Source organism: Lagenorhynchus albirostris, chromosome 13, assembly GCF_949774975.1.
Source record: "Lagenorhynchus albirostris chromosome 13, mLagAlb1.1, whole genome shotgun sequence".
NCBI classification, from domain to species: domain Eukaryota; kingdom Metazoa; phylum Chordata; class Mammalia; order Artiodactyla; family Delphinidae; genus Lagenorhynchus; species Lagenorhynchus albirostris.
The window spans coordinates 14,232,724-14,253,516 of NC_083107.1; the positions used below are offsets into that span (position 1 = coordinate 14,232,724).

The 20,793-nt window shown below is 54.7% G+C and overlaps 1 protein-coding gene across 2 annotated transcripts in view; it reads right to left on the reverse strand.

Moving 5' to 3' along the window:
- ATOH8 (atonal bHLH transcription factor 8) overlaps positions 1-6,430 on the reverse strand; it is a 31,485-nt gene extending 25,055 nt beyond the window's left edge. Inside the window, exon 1 of one of the 2 annotated variants that reach the window (XM_060169634.1) lies at positions 5,549-6,428. In XM_060169634.1, coding sequence (XP_060025617.1) covers positions 5,549-6,304 — 756 coding nt within the window. In that variant the 5' untranslated portion in view covers positions 6,305-6,428. Of the gene's footprint in view, positions 1-5,511 lie in introns of both variants that reach the window. The other variant, XM_060169635.1, reaches the window with a different exon arrangement.
- Positions 6,431-20,793: the final 14,363 nt, after the last annotated feature.

A 20,793-nucleotide genomic window follows, 5' to 3' on the forward strand; every position in this document is an offset into this window, starting at 1 on the left:
CCTGGGTACCCTGGATGACTGCTGGAACTAGGTCATCCCCTTGCTGTTTCTTGTGATCTACTAAGGCCAGGCAGAGGGCTGGGTATTGTGAATATAATTCATCTTTCGACAGCGCCATGAGGTAGAAATGACGACTTCCACTTTACAGAGAAGCATTTGATGCCCAGGGAGCGTAAGAACTTCCTGTATCTCTCAGCTGATGAAAGATGAGCTGGGTCTTGAACACACACCTTACTTAGCTGGGCTCTTTCCAATCAGCCAGAAGCGATGGCTTGGGGGTTTGGATGAGCATCTATAGCCTATGGTGGGGAGGTGGGCAGCCCCCTCTTCTGAGCAGGGGATGGAGAGTCCTGGACTCCACGGGACCCCAGCCTTAGTGCATTACCTCTCTGAGCGTCCACAGCGTGGCCCAGAGCCCAGCCATCCCACCACCTGCTGGAGACCACACAGCAGTCATCTGCTCAGCCTGGGCAGGGGACAGAAGCCAAAGGAGGCAGCAGGGCCGCTCGGCTCCAGCTCCTGACAGGCAGCAAATCTTCCCGTAAAGGAAAAGGACCTGCCTCACGCTCACCCCACAAGAATCGTTACGCTTCAGAGGAGCAGGTGCAGTATGGGGATTTTTCACCAGGTCCCACGTGCCCCTAAAAGATTCCATCCCACCTACTCCAAGCTGGACCCTCTCCTGGCTCCAGCAAGTGGGAAAAGGCAGGAAGGGCACTGGCCTGGGATTCTGAGGACCTAGCTCTACTCCGGGCCATCCACGTGATCTTAGGTCCGCAACCATAGGGGACCTCAGTTTCCTCACCAATAAAATGGGCATCAGAATACCTGCTACCTCAGAATGGAATCGCCATGGGCAGATGTAGGGAGGCGCTACAGAGAAGCAAAGCCAGGAACCAACCAGCCAATGCAGGGGAGGCCTGGAAGCCCTCCACCCTCTTGCCTCTGTGCCAACTCCTACCCCACCCTTCAGACCCAGCCCAAGACGCCCACCAAGACTCCTGGGCCCACACAGCTCCAACATCACTGCATCCCCGGCACACAGCCGAGCACTTGATCCCATCTGAAATTTTTCTCTAATCGGCTCATGTCAGTGAGTGCTGGCTCCCTGGGATGAAGCCGCTCCACACAGGCTGTTTAAGGTCCTTGTCAAGTTCTATTTAAACAAAATCCCAACCTGCTACACAGCAACGAGGCTGGACCCTGAGAACCTGGGTCTGAGTAGTTAAGAGCCATGGCCCAGGGCCAGACAGGACAAATCCTGGTCACTCACTCCACCTCTGTAAGCATCCCCATCTGTGAAATGGGAAGGCGGCACGACAACAGGGCCACATAAGGCACCTCGCCCCGTGCAACGAAGCTCAACAAGCTACTGTCGTGGTGACTGTGGATGCGAGGGGGCAGGAGACAGGCTTTTATCACCCCTCTCCCATCTGGATGCAAGCAGGTCCGTCCCCCATTCCCTGAGGAAGGGGGTACAGGTCGCAGTGGGGCCATGGGCCCCTGGCATCCTATGGCGTCTGAGACTGAGGGAGGTGCTGGGCTGGGGGTACCATCCTCATGCCCCCTCCTGGGCCATCCTGAGTTCACTTGCTGAGGATCCCCCGGGACACTCCAGGGGCAGCAGAGGAGGGGCCACTGGTTTGGTACTTCAGCAAGTCCCGAGGGCTGCTCCTTGCTGCCCCAGGCCTCTGCCTGGCTCGGCTGCCATTCCTCCATCAATGCTGAGAGGAAACCTGCATAGATCTGCACACACACCAGATGCCCCGAGGGTGAGCACAGCCTGTGAACCAGAAGGTTCTGCGGGGGAGGCCGAGGCCCACAGCTCTGGCCCCTCCCCTCACCCGCCCAGCAAGGCCAGGCTTTCCCTTGGACCCTCTCCCACCCGGCCTGGAGCAGCCCTGCACATGGGCCAGGCCCAGCTATGCACACATGGCCTTCACGTGAGGCGGCGGGGAGGGCCCCGAGCAGCTGGGCTGGTGGCATGTGCTGCGGCCTGACCATCTGCCCTGCATACGCACCCCCTGGCCCCGCTGCCGGGGGCCTCCCTCTCCCCCACCTGCACTTCTCATGGCCAAGCGGCCCCCCACCCCATTCCCTTCCTGGTTGAGAGCATGACGGGTTGGACAACACAGAAGACTGTCTGGCTTCCCCCTGCTGGGGGTGGACAGCTCCCGGGTGGTCACCAGGCTGAAGAGCGGGGCCGTCAGGAGCCTGGGCCCTGGAGCGACTCGCTGACTCCGATTCGAATCCAGGCTCTGCAATGACAGTGGCACACAGCCACGCAGGCTGTGACTGCACCACGCCCGGGAGGGCGCCGGCACCCCGGAGCCTAGTGAATGGCAGGCCGGGGAGGCATGCAGTGCAAACCCAGGAGGCCTCATGCGGTGGCCAAAGGCTGCGAGACCTCCACCAACTTACAGAAGTTCCCTGAACCTCGGCCTCACCATCCGTGAAACAGGGGTGGGAATGAGGGCGGGGGGATGGGGGGGTGGAAACAATACCTACTTCATTAAATGAACTAATACGTGTAACACGCTTAGCACACGACCCAGTACAAAGGAAGCATCTGATAAATGGCAGTTTCTATGATTCTTATTAAAATGATTACAGAATTCTTATTTCTACATCTGTCAAGGCCTTTGCCCAGCCCTGAGGACGTTGCAGACGTTCGAGAAATGTTCATTCCTCCTACGGCCCCCATTCCTTTCTTCATGCGCTCTCTGCAGAGAAGCGCTGTGTGAGGTAAGCATTAACACCGTTTCCCAACTTTAGCAACTGAGGCTCAGAGAGGGAAAGTGACTTGTCCACGGTCACACAGAACGCATACAGCAGAGGTATAACTCAAACTCCGGCCTCCGGACTCCCCGCCCAGTGCTCTTTTCACCGTACCAGGAAGCTGCTCAGAGAAATGAAGCCCCAGACCAGAGCCACAGCCCCAGACCTGACCTCGGTGCTGCAACAGCCATGGCCTCATTTCAGGAAAAACCATCCTTCTTCCTCACCCTCCTTTCCCAGGGTCCATTTCAGACAGTCAAGCCTACGCCTAGATCCAGAGTCACAGCCTGCCTGGATAAGGGCACACACACACACACGCACACGAGTGTGAGTGTGTATTCACGTGCGCACTTTCTACAGGTGGGATACTGAGGTCCAGAGGAGGAAGGAGTGCCTCTGAGACACAGGACTTTCCCCATCGGATGGAGGCTGTGATGTGGACATGGTGAGTGTGCCCTAGCGATACTTCTTTCCCTCGCAGACAATAGACCGGTGCCCACCAGCAGCCTTTTTGGGGAAGGGACAGATGGACTGGGCAAGGGGGGGAACAAACCAGAGGAGGCGCTTCTGATCACGCATTTGTGTGTGCTCTTGGGCACTAGTACTGATCGTGTGTATAGGTACAGCTGTTTGTACCTGTGTGTGTGTGTGTGTGTGTGTGTGCACACTTTCTCCCTGAATTTGTCCCTCTTATATAGAACTTCCGCACAAGAAGGGTGGAAGGGAAAGGAAACCACGATTAACCATCTCATCTCAGAGAGTCAGCCATGTGTACACCCACCTTCCGACTTAACAATACTGCGAGCGCAGGGCCCACAGCGCTGATACAGCTGACATTGTGAGAAGCATTTGGCCAGGCGGGCATTCCAGAAACTTCTGTCACCTTCCCTAACCCACTAGGTGATCTTGGAAGCGTTTCCTTCATTCTTTCTCCAGGCCCCAGTTTTCCATTCCATTAAATGGAAAGCTAATTCAATCGACAGGGATGTTAAGATCAAATGAGATGGAATTTATTACTGAAAGAAGTTAAAGCCACTGGACAAATGAGATGTAGTTGAACACACAGAGACCGTGAATACTTTCTCGGAACTGAAAGAGGCAGCTGGAGGAGTAAAAAGGACGCTGAACTGTCAGTTAAAGGACCTGGGTGCCAGCCCTGACCGTCCTCTCACCAGCTGTGATGCTCTGGGCACGTGGCCTCCCCAATCTGAGAGGGGTTGCCCTAGCTGCAAGGTGAGCAGGTGGACAGTCATCTCTCTGCCATCTCATCCTTCCATCCTGGGCGGTAGGTAGCAGGATGCCCTCCAGGCTGCCACCCTCTGACACAGAGCCACTGCCTGAGGGTGAAACTGAATTCTCCACTGGGCCCACTGCCCAAGGTCCCAACTGTCTATGACAGTTATCTGACTCCTCCACTCCACTCCACCTCACTGACCAATCATCTTACTCAAGCCCAAATGTGACACTTTGGCTCAAAAGTCATAGAAACTCTTTTCCCCAGGAGTTTAATTCCCTTCCCATGGATGGACACAGGCACCTTCCCTGCCCCACCCACAGGAGGAAGGGGAGAGTGTGTGATCCAAAAAGAAGATCATGTTTTCTGAAATCCTTTGTTGTTGGCTAAAGCCCAGAGAGGGTAAGTAACTTTCCTGAAGTCACACAGGAAGTCAGCTGCAGAGCAAGCAAAAATCCTGACCATTCAAACCAGTCACATCCACCCCCCGCAACCCTTCCCCATGCCCTGTGTGGGCTGGGGGCAGGGGGCAGTTACCACACTCTTCTTAGATCTCCGCTCTGTGAAAATGCCCAGCCTAGAATCCCGGGGCAGTCTCAATCTTGTCTAAGTGGAATTGTAAAACTGCCACTCCCCACTATGGGTAACTCTTGGACAAATATTCTTTCCCATCGGCCCCAGAAGACAGTGTCTGGTGAGGACAGCCCCCACCTGCCCCAAACTAAGAAGCCCCTAACCCACCCAGAACTAGTTTCTGAAGATTCCCCAAACCAATCAGTCCCCTCAGCAGACCTGCCTGGTTCAGCATGCGGCGGGCGGCGAACGGCAGCAGTGGAGGGGATCTCCTGGAAAGGCCCTCTCCAGCCAATTCCTGAGGCCGCCCCTGCAGAGGGGGCTCAGGCTTGTACCCCGGGTCCTTAAGGGACACCAGGAGCGAGGGGTGCAGAGCGCAGAAGCAACCTGAGTTCAGGGGCATCCCTGCTGGGAGGTGGGGGCTGAGGAGGTGCTGACAGGTTCCCGCGGGCTGCGGGACCCTTATGTTCTGGCAAAGCCAGGACCACCCCTCCGCAGCGTTCCGGGCCTCCAAGACCACGCCAAATTGCCAGAAGGGTAAGGGTCTTCCCCCTTTCCCCGCCGGAGACAGATTCCCACATTGCCCCTCTCCACTCCCCACCGCGCCCAAGGGACCCCGGGAGACGAATATTCGCTGCCATAAAAGTGAACTATGAGGGGTGAAGTCAGACGCGCAGACAGGGTCACCCCAGGGGGGACGGGGGTGGCTGTAACCAGGGCGTGCCCGAGCCAGAGATCTCGAACCTTCACCCCGACTTTGCAGACTAAGAGCCGTACCAACGCTGTGGCAAAGGTCACTGCCCCAGGAGGACCCAAACCTGTCTGGGCCCTGGGGCCGACCGGGCGGGGACAACTTGCCGGTTACCCACGCCCTCATCCTCCCTAAAGTCCCCCAGCCACTTACCCACCCACTCCCGCAGTCATACCCGGGCGCAGTGAGGGTGTGTGGCTGGGAGCCGGTACCTGCTTCCTGAGCGCCTCGAAGGCTGCGCTGATGGTGTGCACCCTCGTCCGCTCCCTGGCGTTCGCCAGGAGCCTCCGGGTCTGCTGCAGGGCTTTGATCTCGGAGGAGGCGGCGGTAGCTTCGCCTGGCCGTTTCCTAGGCGACGCGGAGGAATCCGGGTGGTTATTGTAAATTACGTGTGAAATTGACGAGTAAGAACTTTCCCCAGGGCGCGTGGGGGGAGCCGGGCGCACTGAGGGCTCCGGGGGAGCAGGGGCCGCCGACGGCGTGGGGCGTGCTGGCGGTGCGCACAGCAAGATGCGGGGACGTAGGCCGGGCTCCCGGAAAGGCTGTGCCTCGGGACCCCCAGGTACCTGGCCCTGGGGCGCTGGAGGCGGCGGCGGTGGCGGCGGCGTGGGGAGTCCCGGCCCCACTGCGCCCAGGGCGAAGCCGCGTTTCCGCGCGTCCAAGACCTCCGGAGCCCGGGCGCCCCCGCGCTCCCCGGCCGTGTCCGCGCCCCCACCTGAGGGAACGGCCGGCGCCACCCGGGCTGGCACCGGGGCCGGGACCGGCTGCAGCCGCTGGGTCCTGTCCCGCAGCCCGTCGGTGGCGGCGGCGCCGTGCTCGGGCGCTTCCAAGTCCAATCGGAAAGTTTTATAGCCGTTCGCGCGCCGCGCCGGCTCCTTGCCTTTCCTCTTGAGCTTCTTGAGGCCGTTCAGCTCCTTCACACACACGGTCTTCCACGGCCCGTCCTCGAGAACCGGGATGTGCTTCATGGCGCGGGCAGCGCGCAAGGCAGGGGCGTGGGGCTGCCCGGGAAGCGCGCCCGCCGCGCTCGCTCTACACGCTGCGCGCCGGCTCTGCCCGGGCGGCCGCGGCGCTCAGCGCCTCGGAGTCTCCAGCTCTCCCCCTGCTCGCTCCCTCCCTCCCTCCCTCCCTTTCTCCCCCTCGTCCGGGGCAGCTGCGCCGCCGGCTCCGCGAAGCCGCCAGGCTGTCCGTTCCCGGAGCGCTCAGAGTGTCATCTGAAGTCGCTGCCGCCGTGCCAGCATTTCTGGAGAACGCCCGCTGCGCTCCATCTGTGTTTGTTTAGCCTCAGTTTACACAGAAGCCCAATTCGCGAGATCAGTCAGCGCTGCCGCCCGGAGAGGAGGCAGCTCCCGCCGCAGCCTCCCCAGCCCCGGCCGCCCGAGCCGCGAGCGCCTTTAAAGAAACAGGAAGCATTTTTCAAAACAGCTGGGCTGCTGGCCGCCTCCTTTGTCCGCGTCCTCTCCACCTCCCCCCACCCCCATCCCTTCTGCCCAGAACCTGGTCCTCTGACTCTCCCTCCCCGCCCCCTCCTCAAGTCCGGTGCGCTTCTCTGTCCCCAGAGGACAGTCCGCTCCCGAGCACGTGCCCTCTAGGCCCTTCGGCCCTTCCCCAGATCAGAGCCGGGCCTTGTCTCCCTGGCCTTGCTGACCTCTCGGTGACGCAGCGTCGCCTTCCGCACCCAGCACCTCCACGTCCAGCCCTCCACCCCAGCTTGCCAATCGAGAAAGAAACAGAATGGCGACTTCTCCTGGGGGGCGGGGGTGGGGGTAGGTCGACGAGGGAAGGGAAAGGCTCTGGGGTTGCCCGAGACCCTCACTCCCCCTGCACCGCATCCCCATCCGCTCGGGTCACTTGCTGGAGCAGAGAGACCAGGAGCAGAAGGGCTAAGCGCCAGGCAAACTGAGGCTCTGAAAAGGAACGGGCTTTCCCACGGTCACGCAGCGAGTTAAAGAGGCCGAGCAGCGTGGAAGCTTTGGTTTTAGACGCAGCATCTGGGAGAATCTCAAGTCACCTCACCGCAGGTTGCCCGCTGCGTTGCTGTGGGGAATTCAGCCCCAGGCACATAGGGGGTACCAGTCAAATGGAAGCTTTGGTTATTATTAATAACAGAGGCAGAATAGCTTCTAGAGGCAGATTTCCTGGGTTCCAATGCCAGCTCTGCCACTTACAAACCGAGTGTCGTTGGGCAAGTCACTGAACCTCTCTGTGCCTCCCTTTCCCCATCTGTAGAATGGAAGTAACAATTGTACCTTCTTCCCGAGGTGTTGTGAAGATTAATTGAGCATATATGTGCAAAGCGTTCAGAGCTGCCTGGCACAAAGTGAGAGCTTTGCAGGTAGGTGCCCACTGTTATTGGCAGGGGACAGAGGTCGACTACCCAGACCTTCGGTCCCAGTGCCATCCCACTGGAGATTCTGGGGGAAAATAAAGAGCAAACTAGTGGGCCCTCACCCGAGCCCACCTCCCGGAGGCTGCCCTGAGGACCAGCACACGGTCCTTCACTCTTCGCGGGTCCTTTCTCTGTGGTAGTAAGTTCCTCCTTGGTGGTGGTTGCTTTAAGCAGTTTGAGAGAAGATAGACCCTTGACCCTGGCCTTGGTCTCTGACCTCTGCAGCCACTGGAATCTTTGTCTTTCTGGTTTCAGTCCTTCACTCCCATCCCCAGACCCACCAAACCCGGTGGGGTTTTTCTGGTGAAAATGCAGGTTCATCAGAGTGCCTTCTCTCCTCTAGGGGAGAATGCCCTGGGGGTGGGAGGAGGCAGATGACATGGTGACCTGTGCCATACAGTGTCCTGTGAGGTAGGATGGGGGTCCAGGAAGAAAGTTCAGGGACAAGAGCATAGATTGTACTTGGCTTTTCAACTCTCAAGCTCCATGACCCTGAGCAAGACAGTTCATCCCACTGGGGTTCTGAATCTGTCCTTGAGGATGATATTTCTGTCCAGCCAACCTCTCAAGATAGTTGGGGAAGTAAAAAGAGATCACAGATGTAAAAGGACTTTGACATAAGACTTCAAACATCCCTTCACACGTCAACATTCACACAGGGACACACGCAGAGGCATGCAGTTTTCTGATCAATGCAAAACCTCATTTTTTCCACCGGGATGGGTCCCGGCATCATGAAATGTGTGCTGCCTGAGGCACCCCCTTCCCTGGGCACTCAGCATCTTCCCATACCTTATCTCTCTCCTGAAGACCAAGGGTAAGCCCCAGAGAGGAGTCCCCATTCTCCTTCTGTTTCCCCCACCAGCCCGGGACCCTCTGAAGAGAACACTCTTCTCACTCATTGATGACTGGCTCCAGTCTCCCCTCCTCCTGTAAGCCTCCCCTCCTGCTGTAAACCTGGCTGGTCAGCACAGCCCCCTGTCACTCTTGCTGGCCTCTGCATGTGGTCACTCACAAGAATTGCTGCAACTTGCCCTCCACTGAGGTCCTGCCTGAACCCCTGGGTTTGTGAGCTCCCGAAAAGCCACTGTTTCCTTCCTCCCTGTCTTCCAGGAAACTTTTGCTGAAGCTTCATGCCCTTTACATTCTCCAGATCGCAAGCAGAAGCTGAGACCCCCGCCTACCCACTCCTCACGCACCCAGCCAGTCGGTGGCAGAGTTGGGGGGAAAGCCAAGACCCCCTCTCCAGAGCTGCTGAGGTCCTCTCTGAGCCTCAGTTTCCCCCTCTGTAAAATGGAGATCGTAATATTGTCTCATTGGGCTGGCATGAGGATTAAATGAGGCTGCAAGTACAGCACTGAGCCTGGTAGGTAAGTGGGATGACGGTGGCCTTACGCACCCTGGGTTAGCACAGCTGCCCAGGCGCCTTGCATCCCAGCTTTTCCCCCCAGGCTCGGGGTGCATTTGCAGGCTGGGGTGTCCATGGCTAGTTAGGGCGTGCAGAAGTCTCTTGGCAGGACTGAAAATTGTCCCTAAAGAGGCCAGGCTGTGCTCCAGGAAAGTCACGTGTCTTGGTTGAATAGCGAAGGCTCCACACTCATGCTGATCCTGAGCCTGTCACCAACTCTTCCAAAACAGAGGAGAAGGTCACTGAGATCCCAAGGGGTGGAAGGAAGAGAAGGCAGTGGATAGGAGTGGCCATCTGCACTGGGTGGAGGTAGACGGGACTCAGACCCAGCCAATCTCCCAGGACATGCTCCCTCGCCATGCTGCCTCTCCCGCCGGTCAAATCGCGGGGCCCAGGGGTTGGCATCAGGCTATTCTAGTGCTTTGCCACTCACCAGCAGCTGTGTGGCCTTGAGCAGCCCCTTCACCTCTCTGAGCCGCAGTTTGCTATCTGGGCGTTATCCCCTTAGTCATAAGATGGAATGCCATGTACTGGAACAGGAGGGCCCAAGTGATGTGAAGGGTCCCTGTTATTGTGATTCTCAGCCCACCAGGTGGCAGACCTTCGAAGTCCAGGCTAACTGCCCAAGGTCCCCCAGCCTAAGGGCAAACCGGCCACCCAGGGCTCCCTTCCCTCAGTCTCCTGGAGAAGTGGAGGGAGACCAGCCTGCCAGCACCCCCTGGTGGTATGTACACTGTCTGGACTACACACAACATAGCCGTCTCCCCACAAGGATTTAGAGCCAGGAGTGGTAGCCCTGCAATGACAGCAATTTGGATTTTGTGAATTCATAGAATTTCCAGGATAGAAAGGCTCTCCAGGCTCTAGGTGGTCTCACCCCCTGTTTGGAATGGGACAACACAGACATCCAAAGAAAACCTATGCCCTACATTAAAAACATCCCCCACTGAATCAAGTGTTTGTGGTTACTCTGGGCTAGCATGATCGTGCCACTGGGAGGTTCCACATCCCCTGTATGGCCGGTCCAGGGAATAGGAATGAAACTAGAAAGGGAAGTGAAGGCAAGAGCTTAGAGCTTAGGCCACTGGGAACAAATGTTAGAAAGCCAGGCAGCAAAACTCACCACCACACAGGGAGTGACTACAGGCTCTAGTTCACTAAATCCTTATAACAACCCAGGGAAGTAAACCCATTCTACAGATAAGGAAACTGAGGCTCCTAGACCAAAAAGCAAAACAAAACAAAAACTTGCCAATGGAAAGGAAATAACAGAAGTGGGAGTTGAACCCAGGCCAACGAACCCAAAGACTTGAGCTTTGAACCATTGTGTTTTGCTGCCTCCTGAGACCTCCGTGAGTAGCATCTGGGGAGGTGAGTCACTGGGCCATCTACAGGGCTGGCCTCTCTGGAAGCCTGGCTGTCCCTGCATGTGCCACCAGCCTGGTTGAGCTTCTTGCTGTCCTCTTCTCAAGGGAAGCCACTGTCCTCCTTTGGACCAGCTCCATGACCCTCCAGCTCCTTCCAGGTCAGGGTCAGATGGCAAGGGCAGTGCCTCTGGACATTTGATGGTCTCAGGCATATGGATCCCAGGTCTTATCCAGGTACTGGTACCCTCCTAGCATTGCCGGGTGGAACCTGCCCAGCAATTCCTAAGTGCATATGCACCACCCATGGGTGAGGACAGGATAGCTCTGCAGGGCGACATCTCAAGATTGCCATCTTCTTGGCCAAATGGGATGGAACCTTGGATACTTGCTACATGGAACACTACATTCCTGAATCCGGAGTTCCTATTTCCGGCTGTCTATATTGTTCCAAAGTGGGTGTGTCATCCATTCGAGAAAGCGAGGAAGAACAGAAATTAGACTGCCAGAAGGCATGTGATCGGTGCCTTCCAGAGTTGTGCTCATAGCCACCCCGGATAGGACCACCCAAGGGAGTGAGCAGAAAGCAGAATACAGTCAGCCTGTGGCCCCCAAGGTCCCTCCCTACCTTTCAGTCGCAGTGTCTGCACTGCCCCCATTAGCCAGCAGGATGCTGGATCCAGGAGACAGGAATGAGACATCCAGGCAGAAAGCTGTTCCAGACTCACTCTCCAGTCTTCCTTCCTACCTCTCTCTATCCAAGTGACCATCCCCGCTGTGGAAAATTCAGAGAGTCTTTGGGGCTGGGAAAGGGGCTGGGAAAGGGGCACGGCAGGAGGGAGCGAGGAAGGCCTTCAGCAGCCCCTCCCTGGGGCTCCCTCTCTGGGATGGGCTAGGGTGCACCTTCTCAGCCCTGAGCACATGCTCTGTGGTTAATGGAGCAGTTTCCCCTGCAACAGGCAGAGCCCGTGGGGTGCACTTAGTCCTGGCCTCTGTGGTCAGGGAGGAAATGGCAGGATTGGCTCAGGAGAGGAGGGGTTCAACAAGCACCCAAAGGAGCCTGGCACAACAAGCTGGTAGGTGCCAGGTTCCCACACAGTTGGCCAGATGTCCTTTGAAACCTAGGACACATCACGTCATTCCTCTGCTCAAAACCTCTCCGTGACTTCCTATTTTTCTCAGATGTGTTAGGAGCTGCCAGCAGTCCTCGCTCCCTGCAAGCTTGGAGACGGGGGTCCGTCCCCTCACCCTGGGAACCCGGACTGCCTTGGCTAACGGAGGCCTGAGGGAGTGGAGGTGACACCGTGCTTTTAAGGCCACTGGCTGTTTCAGCTTGCTGTCAGTGGGAGCCCTGAGCCACCGTGTGAGCAGTCCAGGTGACTCTGCTGGAGAGAGAGGCCTCGTGGGGAGCACCGTGGTGCCTGACCTGTGAGTGAGAAAGGCACCTGGACACCTGGCCCAGGGGAGCCTTCAGACACCTCCAGCCCCAACCTCTATCTGGCTACAGCCACATGGGAAAACCTAAGCGAGAACTGCCCAGCTGAGCCCGGTCAACCCCCAGAACCATGGGAATGAATCCTGAATTGTTGTGTTAAGCCGCTACATTTTGGGGTGGTTTGATATGCAAGCAATAGAGAACTCGAACATTCAGACAGGAGCCAAGGTTGGCATCTGGTCCCCCCTTTCCTCTCTGACTCATCCCCTCAGTCCTCCCCCACCACCCGCCCCATCCCTCTGCTCTCACCGCACTGGGCTTCTTGCTACTCCTTGAACTTACCCAGCAAGCTCCCTCCCGCCTCAGGGCCTTTGCACTGGCTGTTCCTGTGGCCTGGAATGCCAGGTAGCCCAGGTAGACTCGTGGCTTCCTCCCTCACCCCCTTCTGGTGTTTCTATGTCACCTTCTCAGGCACCCTGGGCACCCCATAGAACCTCCTCTTCAATATCTCTACCTCTTCCCTGCTTTAATTTTTCAAGTACTTACCATTATCTGACATATTACGTTTGTAGATGTATAACTGGGTTTTTTGTTTATTTGTCTCCCCCACCAGAATGTCAGCTCCATGAGGGCAGGGATTTTTACCTGCCTTGTTCACTGCTATATCCCAGGATCTAGAACAATCCTGGTATACAGTAGGCACTCAATAAATATTTACTGAATGAACGAAGGCTCACTGCTCAGTTTGGACCAGGTCTTACTCAGCTAGTCAACCAGCTGCTTTAACAGAAGAAACCAGTGGATCCAGAGTTGATCATGTCCCAGGGACAGCTGCTCTGACCACCGGGAACTGGTGGTTGGTCCAATTCACTCTCTTTTCTCTGGTTTCGTGTCTCCTGGCCTGATAAACAAAGTGGGGGACAATGGGTGCAAATCACCAGTCATTCATTCACTCGACAAACCTTGGGCCGAGCCAGGCCTCACGATGGGACTGGGTCAGAGAGATGAGGTGTGTACCATCAGGAGCTCAGGCGATTCCCATCTCCAACTTGGTCCACCTGTGACAATTCAACACACATCTGTAGACACCTACTGAGGCTGTCTACACCTACAGCACAAAGACAGCTACTGAGGGATACAGCAGTGAACAGAGCAAAAACCCCTGCCTCGCGGAGCTAACATCTGGTGAGAGGGCACGAGGTATCCGCCTCAAGGCATTCCAGGTCCAGCAGAGAAATTACACAAATCTGTTAAGAGCCGTAAACACAGCACGAAGCGATGCACTCTGTAGGGAAAGCTGTGGGAATTCTGAGCACGGCAGAACTGCTCTGGGAGACTTCCCGAAAGAAGAGGCATTTGAACCAGGCTGGAAGGTCCATGAGATCTGGCCAGGCAGACCCCTTGCCTGACAAATGCCCATGGCTCACTCCCTTACCTCCCCCCAGCCTCCTGTTATGTCACCTCCTCATTAAGCCCTCCCCTCACTACCCACTTACAACTGGAACGACCACCAGCCCTTTTCTCCTTGTCACACGCTTACGCATCACGTTTATGGTCTGCGTTGCCACCCAAAGGAGATAGAAAGTGGCAGGAAGGAGCGGCGCCTACTTGACATTATCCATCATAACTCCATGTTGTTAATGTGAATTTTATCACCTTTGTAGTTTTGTTTATTAATTCATTGACTTATTTCCATTTATAGTTACATAAGAATTAAAAACATAAAGCGTAAGTGTATAACTATGTCTCAGGGCTCTGTGACAGTGTGTCACCTTTCGAGACAGGAGCACACATTACCCAGATTCAAGAAATTCTGGGCAGGACATTATCAGAGCTGTCCTGCAGCTTTGACTTTCTGGTCTGGGAGTCGAAAGATACATTCTCTTCCCAGGACCAGCTATGTACCCTTCCCTTGGGCACCTGCTTCCCCTGTCCCTTGCCCCCTGCGAGCCTCACTTTCTTCTCTTTTCTCTTTTGGCCATGCCGCGTGGCATGTGGGATCCTAGTTCCCGACCAGGGATCGAAACTGCTCGCCCTGCATTGGAAGCGGAGAGTCTTAACCACTGGACCACCAGGGAAGTCCCAAGCCTCAGTTTCTTCATCTATAAAATGGGAAGAGTGAGAAGGTGATGGCACCTGCCTACCCCGAGATCTTCCCATCCCCAGCATCTTAGCATTTGTCATAAGCCTCTCCAAAACCCAGAGCACAATGGGGGAAAATGAAACATTCACTCGCTAGAGAGAAAACTCTCCTGCAGATCTAACCCCTATTGCAGGCAAGAGAAGCTCTGTCACGAAGCCATCAATCCCACTGGAACACCGAAGCTGGATCATCCAGGGGTCGGGCGGGGAGCGAGCCAGAGGCCCTTTAGTGCTTTCCTCATCAGGACCTAGTTGTCAACAGCCTAACAAGACCTGGCTTAAGCCAGTGATCTCCCGGGAGCTGTTACCAATCCTCACAGGCGTGCTCTGTGGCTAGATGTGAAACCAGTGTGTGATAAGTTCTTCTTCTTCTTTTTTTTTTTTTTTTTTAGGAAAACAACATTAAATTCCCCAAGGAGCACATTCCTTCATTGTGAAGTATTCCCTACCCATCTCCCCCATTCCCTCAGAAAAGAAAGGAAACAAAAAAGGCTTGGCTACTTCTTCTGTACAGGCTCCTTAAAAAACTATTTTTACAGCTCTCTAGAAAAGTCCCCTCTGATGGCGGCAGCCGGAGCACATGAGGGGGCAGGACGGAGCTGACGCAATGCACATTTATTAGCAATGTGGAAAATTAAAAAGGTACTGGCTCTTCCACGGCCCAGCTCAAGGGCAGCCCCACAGACCTGGGAAGCCCCAGTGACAGCTGTTGATCTGGTGGTCTCCAGGCTGAGTCCTCAGACGCCTCATCAGTTGCAATCCTAGATTGGCACAGCTGGAGGGAGGCTTGGAGACCATCTAGTGCCCGGAGGCCAAATACTTTTTTTTCTCTCTCTTTTTTTTTTTGAATTTTATTTTCTTTTTATACAGCAGGTTCTTATTAGTTATCTATTTTACACATATTAGTGTATATATGTCAATCCCAATCTCCCAAAGGACAAATGCTTTTTATCATGCATGCCAAATTTAATTGATTGGTAGGGGCTGCTTGAAGCCCTGTGTTGAAAAGGATTCTGAGGCTGGATCTGGGTCCCATGGGAATGAGTGCTGTAATTGATTAGCAATGTCTGCCATGGATGAAAGAGGAAGAGGGCAGTATTCATGCCATGTGTTGGCCACTCCTGGTCTAGTCCAGTCTTCCCATTTTATTGATGGGGGAGACTGAGTCTCAAAGCCCATTGTTTTTAGGGTCTTCCCCAGCCTTCTTGGGGGCTGGCTGTTGTTGGTAAGTGGCAGGGAGCTTAAATATCTCTGAGGTCCAAAGATGTTAGATCCGAAGACCATCTCTGAAAACCCAAAACAATGATTGGGTTTGGTTAATACAGTCAATTGCCTGTTTCCTGGAAATAACTGGTACAATCAGTCATCTCACAGGATTAAGTCAGTTCAACCAATGAAGACGATCTGGCAGGCCCAGGTGACCCCATGCCAGTGTTTACCTAACACTAATGGTTAGATGGTCAAAAAGAATCAATGGGTGAGACTCACCAACTATTTGGCCTCAGGACAATAAAATCCCCAAACGGCCAGTGGAGTCGCTCTAATCAAATGGACAGCTATCCATCTGGTCTGTACCCGACGAGCTTGGGTCTAACCATCCTGTCCATTACTCCACTCCCTCACCCCCATCTTCTCCTCCTGCCAAGCCTGGCTTATTTCCTTCTCCTCTCCTGAGTCTGGGAGAGACCCTGCAATACACTCTGCTTTCTCTGACCAAGAATCCTTCTGAGGTGGGTCAGACACCCACCCTCCCACCAAATACCTGGATATCAACTCTGCATCTTAGATTCTCTCCTCCCGTCTATGACAGCTCTGGGAACATACAGACCACTCCTCAGGGGACAGACTCGCTTGATATCACTGAGAAGTACCGGTGCCACTGGGTCCCCCGACTCCGGCTCTCGGGTCATGTTCGTTGCCCTGGATAAAACCATTCTGTCTGGTCCACCTGGGTTTCATGCTATCAGACTAGCAGATAACTTCTGAAGACCCCTGAAGGGGTCAGTCCCACGGTGAACATTTGCGGTGGGGAAGAACTTGGCATGTGACGGGGGTATGCCGAGGAGTGCGGGAAGGGACACAGGTCATTGATAAGGTGAGCCAGGCTATTGGGGAGGCCTGGCTTGCCAGGCACCCTGGCAGGACTGCCAGCCGTCACCTCCTGGGAATGGTGAGGCAAAGCAACTTCCTCTCGGATCTCCCAGCGCTTGTCACACTGCCCTCTGGAAAGTCTACCTTGGCATCTTAGATCCCCAACTCAGATTGAACAGTTCTTTTTCCAGGGACAAAAAAATAGAAAAACAAAGACAGGTCCTTACTCAGAGAACTTGGCTAAACGGGAATAGACCCTCAGCGGTGGGGAGAAGTCATGCTCTCACGTAGGACAGCTCTGAGCTGAACCCGCCTGACCACGTACAAGCCAGGAGCTTGGCCAAGTTCCCTAATCGCTCTGGGCCTCAGTTTCCTCCTCTGCAATGTCGGATAGAAAGATCCATGACCCTCATGGGTTGTTGGGAGGATAAGGGATCGTCACTGTAAAGGGCTCGTCACAGCCTTGGCCCATGGTTGCTACTAACAGTCTCCTGCACACCTCTCCTTTCCTTTCAACACAACACATACGGTCCCTGACTTTCAACGGTTCAACTTAAGATTTTTCGATTTTACTTTACGCGAAAGTGATACACATTCAGTGGAAACTCTTCTTGGAATTTTGAATTTTGTTCTTTTCCTGTACACGCGGTACATACTCTCTTGAGATGCTGGGCGGCATCCGCCGCAGCTCCCAGCCAGCCCCGCGGTCACACCAACGCACAACCATTCTGTACCCAGACGACTTCTGTTTTTCACTTTCAGTCCAGTATTCCATACATGACATAAGATAGGCAATACTCTATTATAAAATAGGTTTTGTGTTTGCCAAAATAGGTTTGCGTAGGCTGATGGAGTGTTCTCAGCGCGTTTAAGGTAGGCTAGGCCGGGCTGTGATGTTTAGTAGGTTGGCTGCATTAAATGCATTTTCGACTTAACAGCACTTTCAGCTTCTGATGGGTTTAGTAGGATGTAACCCCACTGTAAGCAGAGGAAGAGCTGTACTTCGTGCTTCAGGGCTGGGACCCTACCACACCTCCTCCAGGAAGCCTACCCTGAACACCCTCAGCCATTCATGCAGCCTGCTCGGGGGAACTTCCAGGCTGGCCTGACTGTGTCCTGTACTGGGAGCCTTGTTTCTCCAAAGAGCCTATGGGTCACCGGGGGCCAGGGTGGTCTGCACCTCCCCTTGCTCCCGAGAGCCCCCAGCTTTAGGCAGAGAACACAGTGGGTGCTGGATAAAGTACACACAGATCCTGGCATCCTCTTCCCCCACCCACCCACCCACCTAATCTCGCTGGTTCCCCTGATTTTCCAAACCTCTGTCTAGTTTCTTCCTAATGATTCTGTCTCCACGTCTCCAGGGTTCTGTTTGCATGAGGGAAAGAAGTCTACACACACACACAGAGCTCAGAAAGCATTCAGTTGCTCCCGGGCGGGCTGCCAGCGATTGAGTGACCTGCAGCTTCCCCCCCAAATCACATTCCACTGGCACGGATCTTGCCCCGCCTGACGCCAGCCTCCGAACTCGCCCCCAGAGCAAACATTTCCAGTTGGCAGCCCGGCCTTGTTTTTCTGAGGCCCTGATTCAGGCTCCCTTGTAGAAAACAGAAAACAAAATGCAAGGGACCAAAAAGGAATTCAAATCAAATGTGAACGGAGGGGGGTGAGGTGGGGAGGCATTTGCTCCAAGGCACAGGGAAAAATAGGAGCTCGGGGATGTGCAAAGATTTTCTAAGAAGCAAACGCACATGCTCACAAGCCCTCCTTCCCTGCTGGCTTGGAGGCTGGGATCAATTCATTTAGGCCACTGCCTCCTGCTAAAAGACTTACTCTGTTCTCATTCACAGCTGCGCGGGGAGGACAGGGGTGGGGGGCGGCAGGCTGCGGATCTGAAAGGAGAGGGTGGTCTGTGTTACAGGACTGGTGTTTGTTCTAAAGGGGAAATTAAAGGAAGAAAAATAAACACGGCCAGCCGGATTTTCACGCCAGCGCGTGTGGCGTCAGGGCGAGGAGGGGTGCGTGTGTGCATGTGCTGGCGTGTTTGCCTTCTCCAAATAAGAGCCGCTCAGTGGAAAGATGTCATAACCCAGGCTCGGGTGCTGGGGGACAGGCCAGCCAGGGGGAGCTGAGGCTGGCGCCCGAGTTTACCCATGGGGTCAGGCAAAGGCCAGGTGTCAGGACAGGGGCGCTCAGCCAGGACCCATTAGTCAGGGCTGGGCGTGTGGGGACCAGACTTGGAAGGTCATCCCCAAACTGGGGGCTCGGTCCCTGGGGAAGAGGTGGGCTGAGGAGCGTTACTAGGGAAGGATGGACTCGGGCCTGGAATCTGGGTGCTCATCTCAGTGGGAGAGGACCACGAAGCAGGGAGGGAGGGATGGGAGAGGCCCAAGGGACAGGAAGGGGCTAGGTGGGGTGGTAGGGTAGGAAAGGGGGTGGTGAGGATGCTTAGCGGACTCCAGAGTGAGTGTAGACTGGCCACAGTCTGGCTCAGCCACAGAGCCGGTCAGCAGGGCTGCAAACAGCCCCCTGCCCAGGGACAAGGGTCCCGTGAGGGCACTGGGGAGGAAAGAGGAATCCCAGGCCTGAGGGCCTCTCAGGGCCTGGGCTGGGATATAGGGTCCCAGGTCCGGCAGAGCCCGAGAAGTGTTTTCAAGAGTCAGGGGCCCTGAGCGAGCGGGCTGTCACATGGGAAGCTGTGAGAGGCGGTGAGGGCTGGCAGCTCAGAGCTCACACTGGGACCCGTGTGGCTGTGTCCCTTCTCCATAGTGCCAGGTTTCCCACACAGGGAAGGGCCTGGCATCTTAAAGGCTTCACCTGGCGGTAACAAAGAGGTCCCAGGGTGAGGGGCCCGTGAAGTTTGCAGAGGCTGTAAGTGCTCAGCTGTGACAGTCCAGTGCTGCCGGAGCAGGAAGTCACACAGCCAGTAGAAGAGATTCAGGAACCGTGGTCCAGTGTTCCCCAGAAAATGTAGCAGGACAACCATGTTTGCATCACCTGGGGTGTATAATAAAATGTACATCTCTGGCATTCTTTCCACCTGCTGGACCAGACCTCATCTGATTGGGCTACCGAGGAGCTGCACTTTGGAGCCCAGGAGGTTCTCCTACCCTCCACGATGGTTCCAAGATCTTTCCCCTCCAGCCCTTCTTCTCTGGCTGTACCCCTACCTGTTCAGACTCCAGGAACCATAGGACTCACCACTTTTCCTCTATCACAATCTGTGAGGAAAATAGTTAACAAACCTTTCCCAAGGTTACTCTGACTCCAATTCAGGACATTTCTAACCTCAAAGAAATGAGTCTCTAATGGTGGAAATTCAGGCCTGGAAAAAGCCAGAGGCAGGTTTGGAGAGTACATGGGAAGCCTTTCAACTAACCCTTAACTTCACTGTATCATTGGGATGCCCCACAGGTAGCTTTTTGAAAACATTTTTCCCTTTATTTATCACTTCTCGGAATAGTGAGTTAGTTTTCTCTAAGCAGCCTCTGAATGTTTTTTATTATTATTATCATATTTTAATTCATGGACTTTAAAAAATATTTGACGTGGGGCTTCCCTGGTGGCGCAGTGGTTGAGAGTCTGCCTGCCGATGCAGGGGACACGGGTTCATGCCCCGGTACGGGAGGATCCCACATACCGCGGAGCGGCTGGGCCCGTGAGCCATGGCCGCTGAGCCTGCGCGTTCGGAGCCTGTGCTCCGCAACGGGAGAGGCCACAACAGTGAGAGGCCCACGTACAGCAAAAAAAAAAGAAAAAAAATTGAAGTGTTTCAATTCATTGCAGGGTTTTCGTTTGTTCAGTTTTGTATTTGATGCTCAAATGATTCCATTTTATCCAGGAGGAGCTCCTTCAGTCTGGCATCTGTGTCCTTTTGACACGACCTCAGTGGTGTTTGACAGCTGTCTTACCTTCTAATAAAAGATGCTCTGGGCTTATCTTATATAATTGTTGCTCTGGACCTGGAAACAGCCAGTTCTCCAGGAAGCCTGGGTTCCTTTCAGTGAGAAAGGATGCTTGGAGACCACAATTTGGTCACTATATGTGCTCAATCAAAAACAGCTTATTTTCTTTCAATCTCTCAATCTTCTCCAAGTAGGACTTGAGTCTGGGCCCAAGGGCATCTGAAGGATACCACACCCTGCCCCATTAAGTATGTCTTTCCTCCTTGGAGGTAAGCTCTCTACCTACCTGAGGCAGCTTCCCCCTCCCCTTATCTTCTCCTCAGAGATTAACCTCGGTCCCCCAGGCTGGCCCATCAGCCCCAAAGCCCACCTCACCATCTTTCTTGGATGTATACTATAATGTGAGGAGCATAGATACGAAAATCAGACCTCAAGGGAGTTGCCACAGTTTCTATGCCACAGTTCCTTCATCTGCAAAGTGAGGTCAAAAAGTATCCTAAATGAGATAATTCAGGCAAAGTTCTTAGCACAGTGCTTGGCAAATAGTAAGAACTACAAAACTTCATAGATATGGCATTCCCTGCCGGGGAACCTCCGAAGTCTTCACGTGCAAACAGAGTTTCTCCGAAGCCTTCTCTGACATCCCCGAGGCAGGAGGGCCTGTAGATCCCCACCTTGCTATAACACAGAGACACAAAGATGGTTTGTACTGGTTTTAGGCTTTCT